Source organism: Scyliorhinus canicula, chromosome 3 (genome assembly GCF_902713615.1).
Source record: "Scyliorhinus canicula chromosome 3, sScyCan1.1, whole genome shotgun sequence".
Taxonomy (NCBI): Eukaryota; Metazoa; Chordata; class Chondrichthyes; order Carcharhiniformes; family Scyliorhinidae; genus Scyliorhinus; species Scyliorhinus canicula.
The window spans coordinates 17577724-17587589 of NC_052148.1; the positions used below are offsets into that span (position 1 = coordinate 17577724).

At 47.6% G+C, this 9866-nt stretch overlaps 1 protein-coding gene across 1 annotated transcript; it reads left to right on the forward strand.

Moving 5' to 3' along the window:
• The first annotated feature begins 700 nt into the window (after window positions 1-700).
• Window positions 701-3440, forward strand: LOC119963691 (G-protein coupled receptor 151-like). The gene has a single exon (XM_038793007.1). The coding sequence runs from the start codon at window positions 831-833 to the stop codon at window positions 2031-2033; it is 1203 nt and encodes a 400-aa protein (XP_038648935.1). The 5' UTR covers window positions 701-830; the 3' UTR covers window positions 2034-3440.
• Window positions 3441-9866: the final 6426 nt, after the last annotated feature.

Genomic DNA, 9866 nt, shown 5'->3' on the forward strand with positions numbered 1-9866 from the left:
AAGCCACTTTCATAGAATTATAGAATCTTACAAAGAAAAAAGGGAGACCATTCAGCCGGCGTGTCTTGCTAGCTGTTTCAAAGAGGCATGCAATTAGCATACTTATCTGCTCTTCGTCACCCTGCAATTTTCCCCTTGCATGAATATGTCCTTTTGAAAGTTACTATTGAATCTGTTTCCACCACCCTCCCAGGCAGCACATTCCAGCACAGCTCACTGAATAAACATTGAAAATAAAACTTCCAATCTTCTCTCCTGTTCTTTTGTCTATGAGCTTAGCTGCTCTACATAATAATTAAGGGCTATAAGTAGCTACATAGTTATCAATGAGAATGCTTGAAAATGTAAATGTTGTTAATTAGGGTGAATCTGTGTGTTTTGTGCGTGCATTTTGGAATAACCTGAGTTATAATTTGTAACATTTGATGGTGTGGTGCGCAATGAGTTAAATCCTCCAAGGATTACAAGCGTCAGGGTCCGAGGATGGGCTGTGGAATGAGTTAGATATCCTTCTTCCAGGCAGCAGGCAGAAGCGTTTCTACTGACGTGCTTGTCTTGCCGAGTTATTTTTTTTAAAAAAGCGACTCCAGTCGTTTGTTCTCACTATTTCCTCGCTATTTCCCTCCCAGTCACCCCCCCCCCCCCCCCCCCCCGCCCCCTCTCCTCTGCTGCAAGCTTTGACTTTCCAGGTTTAGCACCACAGCTCTGTGAACAGCTCCGCTCGTTGGGATTTAGTTGCGGTTCACATCTCTGTGGTCAGCTCCGCTGCCTGGGATCCAGTTTCAGCACCACAGCTCAGTGGACAGCTCCGCTCGCTGGGATTCAGCACCATGAACAGCTCCGCCGACTTGTTGGAATACGCCGGCGGGTTCCAGGTGCTGGAGGAAGAGGAGCTGAAGGTCGCCCTGCCCCTCGTCCTAGGAGTCATTTGCTTGGTGGGCTTGGCGGGCAACGCCATGGTGGTCGCGGTGCTGATGCAGGACTTCAGGCGGGACAGGAGCACCATGGTCAACGGCTTGCTTCTCATCTGGAGCTGCGCTGACCTCCTCCTCCTCCTCCTCTGTCTCCCTCTCCGCGCCGTCACCTACTCCAAGCCGACATGGTCCTTCGGCTGGCTGCTGTGCAAGTCCTCGGATTACTTCCTCCACGCGTGCCTGTCGGCCAAAAGCTTCACTCTGGCGGCGGTCGGACACGCCCGTTACCAACATGCCAGCAACCCTCAAAAGTCCATCCACTGCAAGTGCCAACGCGTGTTGGCATTGGCATGCTCCATCTGGTCGATCGCCCTGCTCCTGCCCATTCCTCACTGCCTCTTCTCCAACACCAAGAGCAATGGCAGGGGTACCTCCTGCGTCTTGGAGATCCCCCCTTACGCCTCGAATTTCATGAAAGCATTCGGGGTAGCCTATCCACTGGCCGCCTATGGGATCCCCATGGTCTTTGCCATGACTTGCTACATCAAAGCCCTCATGCTCAACAAGCCCAGGAAAAACGGAACCCCGAACCGCAGGAACGAAATTAGGAGGGTCACCATGATGCTGGGGGGGCTGAGTGCCGCCTTTGCCGTCATGAGGCTCCCGGACTGGGTGGCGTGGATGTGGGCGAGGCACAGGAAGGTGGGAAGCCCCTTGCCCCCCGTCGCCCTGCTGGTCCTGGCTCAGGTTGTCCTGTTCGCCAACTGCACGGTCAACCCCCTGGTGTTCCTGGCCCTCTCCGAAGACTTCAAGGAGGGTTTGAGGAGGCTCTGGCCGCTGGCCCGCTGCCGGAAGGCGAGGAGGGGACGTGCGGATGGACAAGGGGCGGCCGCCTCCACTTTGGGCGAGAAAGCTGACTCGGCGCTGGCGATGGGCAACAGCAGCGCGCCCCATCCCCGCATTCTGCCCACCATCTCTGGCCGGGAAGACGTGATCATTTGCCGGGACGTGGCCCAATGCATCCCGCCTGACGTGCAGCACTTCTGGCAGGACAGGGAGAACGCCATAACGCCAGAAAATAACGACCCAATCCCCTGGGAGCGCGCAGAAAACTCTTAACAATGGAATTGTCCACAGAGGAGGCTGGACTGCTCAGCGTGGCTCCCTCAATCCCCCCCCCCCCCCTCCCATCACCCCTCAAACAAATCATTCCTTTTTCAAATTTAAAAGCTGCAGTTATTTTGTTTATTTACAATGGTACAGAACAAACATGCACCTAACTAGCCGCCAGACCATTGCCAACTGCACATGTACAGGAATTTGACCATCCAAGCACACTTCCTCTGGGAGCCTGTGTCTCACAACTGGTGATCGGTTTATTCGGCAGTCGCCTCCTCTTCCTCCTCGAGTTTTGGGAGATGTAAAAAAAAAAGTTTGATTTTTCCTTCGTATCTTAACTTCAAAGAGCCGCGCTGATTGTTTGGATGAGTCTTCACAATCCCAAAGGCCAATGGATGAGAAACGCCGTTGGGTGGGAAGCACAGTCACGCTGGTCGGGTGGCCAATCGAGCCCGAGTGAAAAGTACCCGAGAGCACCTTTTGCGAAGAATTGGCATTGACGTGTACGACATTGGCATCTGCTTCGAGCGGATTGAGCGCAACTGTGTGCCTTTTGTATCCAAACACGGAGCCGACCCTTCCACAATTCAGTCTGAACCCATCCCCCAATCCGACAGGAACAAGTCCAGGATCTTCACTAAACATTGGTGAGTGTCCTCAATGCTGAAACTCCTCCTCCTCATCCAGCCACACCCAGCATATGAACAAATCTCCTGGTTCTGGTCCTGTGGTGAACCGAATTTGGGAATGCGACAACCCGAACAAAATGACATGGCAGAATGAAGTCTCTGTGTCCACTCTTCATCGCTGGTCGAGGCAAACGCATTTCCTCATTTCAAACCTCCACAACTTTGACCCTCTCTATCAGATCTTTTCTTACTCCAACAAGGGAAATAGCGAAGCTCCTTCACTTTGAAGTGAATTGAAATGGACTTGCGTGCAGTGTGGACATTCTAAGCACATTGAAAAAGAGATGTTTTTTTTTTCTTAAATCATGAGTGATTTAAATGGAGTACATGAAGAGGAGCTGAATCTAGTGGCTGGAGGGTCACTAATCCACCTTCCTCTTCGGCAGTACGATGGGATCGAGGATAGCTTGCTCCCGGGCTAGTCCTGTGGCTTCTCTGCAATGGTTGTTAAGTCTGCACATCTGTCAGATGTGGGGCAGATGGGGCATGAAGGATTGGGTGATGGGCTGATTGAAGGCGCCTTCGATTCCTCTGATGCTTGACGTGCTCCCTGACAAAGTCGCTCAAGGAGTTTGGTGCCTTCCAAAATGAACCTTCTCCATTTTGTTGCAAGGGTTTCCCAATAGTTTGACCCCTTCATGGAGATCATCATAGAATCATAGAATTTACAGTGCAGACGGAGGCCATTAGGCCCATCAAATCTGCACCTGCTCTTGGAAAGATCACCCTACTTAAGCCCATGCATCCAGCCTATCCCTGCAACCCAGTAACCCCACCTCACCTTTTTTGGACACTAAGGGCAATTTATCATAGCTAATCCACCTAATGCACATTTTTGGACTGTGGGAGGAAACCGGAGCACCCGGAGGAAACCCACGCAGACACGGGGAGAATGTGCAGACTCCGCACAGATAGTGACCCAGGCCAGGAATCGAACTTGGGACCCTCGAGCCGTTAAGCAATTGTGCTAACCACTATGTTACCATGCTGCCCCATGCTTTGGATACTTCCCGAAAGTCCTCGGAACTTCCTGCTGAGATTGAATTCCAAGCAGAGCACTGGCTTCAGGTACCCTGTGTCAGGCATAAGAATAACATGTCCCACCCAGCGGGAGTTGGTTTTGAGTGATTAGCACTTCGATGCCGGGTCTAGGTGAGGCCATTGTCAAAAACCAGAGAGTGCAGATTAAAACGTGATTAACAAAAGAGATGACAGCAAGCAAACATTCTTTAACACAAAGGGCTGCTTAGGATTTGGGAGTGTGCTGTCAATAGTGTGGTAAATACAGATAGTAAACTTCAAAAGAGAATTGGATAAGTATTTGAAACAGATAAAGATTGCTGGGATGTAGGGAAAGAGTGAAAGAGCTGGACTGACTCGAAAATTTCCACTAGAGTATAGAAGAGTGAGGGTGACTCGATCGAGGTATATGATCCCGAATGACCTTGACAAGGTGCATGTAGAAAGGATGTATCCTCTTGTCTTGTGGGTGATCCCTGGGCGAGGGAGCACTGTTTTAAAATTAAGGGTTGCCCATATAGGGTAGAAATAAGGAGAACTTGTTTCTCTCAGAGGGTTGTGTGACTTTGGAACTCTCTGCCTCAGGAATCGGTGGAGGTGACAGTTATGAAATATTTCTCAGGCGCAAGTAGACAGACTCGTGTTAGGCAAGAGAGCAAAGGTTGTCTGGGGTAAATGGGGAATGTGCAATTTGAAACACAAACATGGTCTTATTAAATGGTGCAGCAGGCTGAATGGACAGAATAATCTACTCCTGCTCCTCATTCATCTGCTAATGTGTTTCTGTGTTGATGGACCAAATTTTCTTCTTTCTGTAATATCTCTGATTCCATGTTGCTACACATGAACAATAGAACAATAGAACATTACAGCGCAGTACAGGCCCTTCGGCCCTTGATGTTGCGCCGACCTGTGAAACCAATCTAAAGCTCATCTACACTATTCCATTATCATCCCTATGTTCATCCAATGACTTAAATGTCCTTAATGTTGGCGAGTCCACTACTGTTACAGGCAGGGCATTCCACACCCTTACTACTCTCTGAGTAGGAACCTGTTACCATTCTGTTATTAAAGGCCTCCAGTCAGGTTCAACTAGGAATGAAGCTCCTTCTGCTCTGAAATGGCAGTGTCCTTACTCCCAAACCCAACAGAAGAGAGGCCTACTTTTCCGATGTTAGCTTACCAATTTGTTGTTCACTGGTGTTACATTGCAATATTCTCATTTCCTGTGTTTTTACCGAAAATGGGACAAAGTTGGTCAAAATGTCTTTCTGTTGCAATATTTACAAACATGGATGGAAGAGGGAGGAGGGATTTATTTCATAATTCAGGGTTTTATTTGAACTCCCCCCCCCCCCCCACCTGCCCCCAGAATCCTCGTGACAGAAATGGCAGACTGTAATGTCACATAGTTATCACCCAATTATACTTTAAAGAAAGATTTGCGTTCAAATAGCTCCGTTCACATTTTCAGAATGTCCCAAAGTTCTCTGAAGTATAAAACCAAATTACTGCCGGAATCTGAAATGAAAACAGAAAATACTGGACAATGGCAACAGGTCTGACAGCATCTGTGGCAAGAGAAGGGAGCTAATGTTTTGAGTCTGGATGACTCCTTGTCAAAGCTGGAGAGACCTGGAAATAGGGTCAGATTTGCCCTGTTGTGGGGGGAGGGGGTGCGTGAAGCAGTGGGGCTGGATAGAGGACCAGCAATAGGTGAAAATTGACAAAGATGTCCATCACCAAACACATCTACCTCTCACTCCCCCTGTCAGCGTTTCACAGCGACCGTTCCCTTCTGGATACCCTAGTCCACTCCTCCATCACCCCCAACACATCACCTTCTTACCACAGCACCATCCCATGCAATTGCAGAAGGTGCAACACCTGCACCTTTACCTCCTCCCTGCTCATCATCCAAGGGTCTAAATACTCTTTTAAGTGAGGCAGCACTTCACATGCACCTCTTTCAATCTGGTCTATTGGATTTGCTGCTCCCAATATGGTCTACTCGACATTGGAGAGACTAAATGCAGATTGGGTGACTGCTTTGCAGAATACCTTTGGTCTGATATGAAGCAGGACCCAGACCTTCCTGTTGCTGCCATTTCAACTACCTTCCTGCTCTCATGTCCACATGTCCATTCTTGGTCTGCTGCAGTCATAGAAAAGTTAGTGCAGGAGGAGGCCATTCGGGTCATATTGTCCATGCAAGCCCAATGACACCCAGGTGCCCTTTCTAATTCCACCTTCCTACACCTGGTCCATAGCTTTGGGCTTAGAGCACTTAAGGTGCAAATTCAGGTACTTTTTAAAAGAGTTTAGGGTCTCTGCCTCTTTCAGCGAATTCCAGACACCCACTACCCTCTGCATAAAAGAGTTCTTCTTCAAGTCCCCTCTACACCTTCTGCCTCTTATTTGAATCTGTCCCACTGGTTCTAGAATTCTCCGCCAAGGGAAACAATTTTATCCTGTCTACCCTAATCTCCCCCTCCTCAATGCTCCAGTGAAGTCCAGCACAAGCTGGAGGAACAGTATATCTCCGATTGGGCACAGTACAGCCTTCCAGACTTAACATTGAGTTCAACAACTTCAGACTGTGAACTCTCGCCTCCAACTTCATCCCATTTTTATTTTTACAATTTATGTTCATTTCTTCCATTGAATTGTTTTTCCCTCACCATTGTTACCCCTCCTCCCACTCCACTTGGGCCATCTTTTCCCTGTTGCTAGTTGCCCTTTGACACACTATTCACATTTGTTCTGCCATTAACACATTTTAATCTCTTTATGCGCCACTCTCTGCACCCTTCTTAGCCTTGATCACCCCCATTTACATTCCCTTTGTCTTTCTGTCCACAACTAGGGCAGTATGGTAGCACAGTGGTTAGCATAGTTGTTTCACAGTGCCAGAGACCCGGCTTGGGTCACTATCTGCACGCTCGCCCTGTGTCTGCTTGGGTTTCCTTCGGTGTGCTCCGGTTTCCTCCCACAAGGGCCTGTTCTGTACTGTACTGTTCTATGTTCTATATTTTGGTTTCATAGTCATAGAATTTACAGTGCAGAAGGAGGACCGTCGAGTCTGCACTGGCTCTTGGAAAGAGCACCCTACCCAAGGTCAACACCTCCACCCTATCCCCATAACCCAGTAACCCACCCAACACTAAGGGCAATTTTGGACACTAAGGGCAATTTATCATGGCCAATCCAGCTAACCTGCACATCTTTGGACTGTTGGAGGAAACCGGAGCACCCGGAGGAAACCCACACACACACGGGGAGGGTGTGCAGACTCCGCACAGACAGTGACCCAAGCCGGAATCGAACCTGGGACCCTGGAGCTGTGAAGCAATTGTGCTATCCACAATGCTACCGTGCTGCCCCAATTTTGGACAATGCTCGGCACAACATCGAGGGCCGAAGGGCCTGTTCTGTGCTGTACTGTTCTATGTTCTATGTAAGACCTGAAAGATGTGCTTGTTAGGTGAATTGGACATTTTGAAATCTCCCTCTGTGTTCCCGAATAGGCGCCGGAGTGTGGCGACTAGGGGATTTTCACAGCAATTTCATTGCAATGGTCATGTAAGCCTACTTTTGACACTAATAAAAATTATTACATCTTTGTCAACTCCACCTATCGCCCTCTATCCAGCTCCATCACTCCCTGTCCCCCTCACAACAGTATAAATCTGACCCTATTTCCAGTTCTCTCCAGCTGTGACAAAGAGCCATCCAGCCTCGAAACATTCGCTCGCTTCTCTCTCCACAGATGCTGTCAGATCTGCTGAGACTGTCCAGTACTTTCTGTTTTTACTTCTAAAGTATATTGAGGCTATAAAAGGAAAGGGAAAGACTTAAGAGCTCAAACTGTTGCTGTTCAACTCTCCCAACTTAATGAGAATACTTTTACCCCAGTATCCCACATTCCTACATTACTGGTGCCAGTTGTTGAGTGTGGAATGTACTATGGCACAAATAGTTTGAGCTTTTGCTCCAATGAATTGTAAATTTCAGTGGAACGATACAGGCCAATAATGGGACAACTTCCTACAAAGAGAAACTCAAATTAACACAGATATTCATCAATGTGCCCAGAGGCCTCTTGGCATTTTAAAACTCTCAAACCTGTTTGAAAATTATCATTGGTGAAAGAATCAAGAAGCAAAGGGCACAGACATAAGGAAATTAGCAAAAGAAGCAATGACTACATGAGGAAAGAAATTACTTTAACGCAGTGAGTAGTTAGGGTCTAGAGTGCGCCACCTGGTGGATTTCGAAAAGGAATTGGATCATTGCAGCAAATGTAGGGCAGCACGGTGGCGCAGTGGGTTAGCACTGCGGCCTCACGGCACTGAGGTCCCAGGTTCGACCCCGGCTCTGGGTTGCTGTCCGTGTGGAGTTTGCACATTCTGCCCGCGTTTGCGTGGGTTTCATCCCCACAACCCAAAAATGTGCAAGCTAGATGGATTGGCCATGCTAAATTGCCCCTTAATTGGAAAAAATTAATTGGGCACTCTAAATTTAAAAAGGAAAAAAAAAAGAAAAGTAAAAATCTGCCGGCTATCTGAAGAAGGGTGGGGAGTGACACTCGGTGAGCTGTTCTTCCACAGAGCAAGCACTGACACCACAGGCTGAAAAAATCTACTTCTGTGGTGTAACTATTATATGGTTCTACGATTCAATTCCCCCCATCACCTCCCTACCTCTATAACCTGCTAGCCTCCAAAATGTCTGACTCTTCCAATTCTGGCCTTCCCACATTACAACTGCTCCAACAATGGCAGCCATGCCTAAAACGATGTAGCCCCTAGCTTCAGGAATGCCCACCTTAACCCTCTCCTCTCTGACCTCTCTTTCCTCCTGTTAAGATGCATCTTTAATCTTAGACGTTTGACGTTTTGGTTGGTCACCTCATCAATGCAGAGGATACTGGAAGTCTGCAGAGGGATTTGGATAGGTTAAGTGAATGGGCTAGGGTCTGGCAGATGGAATACAATGTTGACAAATGTGAGGTTATCCATTTTGGTAGGAATAACAGCAAACGGGATTATTATTTAAACGATAAAATATTAAAGCATGCCGCTGTTCAGAGAGACTTGGGTGTGCTAGTGCATGAGTCACAGAAGGTTGGTTTACAAGTGCAACAGGTGATTAAGAAGGCAAATGGAATTTTGTCCTTCATTGCTAGAGGGTTGGAGTTTAAGACGAGGGAGGTTATGTTGCAATTGTATAAGGTGTTAGTGAGGCCACACCTGGAGTATTGTGTTCAGTTTTGGTCTCCTTACTTGAGAAAGGACGTACTGGCGCTGGAGGGTGTGCAGAGGAGATTCACTAGGTTAATCCCAGAGCTGAAGGGGTTGGATTATGAGGAGAGGTTGAGTAGACTGGGACTGTACTCATTGGAATTTAGAAGGATGAGGGGGGATCTTATAGAAACATTTAAAATTATGAAGGGAATAGATAGGATAGATGCGGGCAGGTTGTTTCCACTGGCGGGTGACAGCAGAACTAGTGGACATAGCCTCAAAATAAGGGGAAGTAGATTTAGGACAGAGTTTAGGAGGAACTTCTTCACCCAAAGGGTTGTGAATCTATGGAATTCCTTGCCCAGTGAAGCAGTTGAGGCTCCTTCATTACATGTTTTTAAGGTAAAGATAGATAGTTTTTTGAAGAATAAAGGGATTAAGGGTTATGGTGTTCGGGCCGGAAAGTGGAGCTGAGTCCACAAAAGATCAGCCATGATCTCATTGAATGGCGGAGCAGGCGCGAGGGGCCAGATGGCCTACTCCTGCTCCTAGTTCTTATGTTCTTATGTTCTTATGTCTCCTCATGTGACTTGAAATCAAATTCTGTTTGATACTTGCACGCTTGACGCATGTTGGGACATTTTATTGCTGTAAAAGTGATGTGCTGTTGGCTCAGAAAAAATAAAGAAGAGAAAAGGATATTTAAAAAAATAACGTCCCCTCACAGGGTGGTTGAGAATTCAATCAAGTTGAGTTGTCCATTCCCCATAGTTAGGAATCCAGTTTGATGTGAAGAAAATCAAATGAAGAGAAGAGATTGTAAATTGCAGTTGCTCACAGACTGGGGAACTGTTTTCAATGTTTGGACCAGCAAG

Bases quoted from the DNA above. Each gene is read 5' to 3' on its own strand.
- LOC119963691 (XM_038793007.1), top strand. From the start codon at position 831: ATGAACAGCTCCGCCGACTTGTTGGAATACGCCGGCGGGTTCCAGGTG.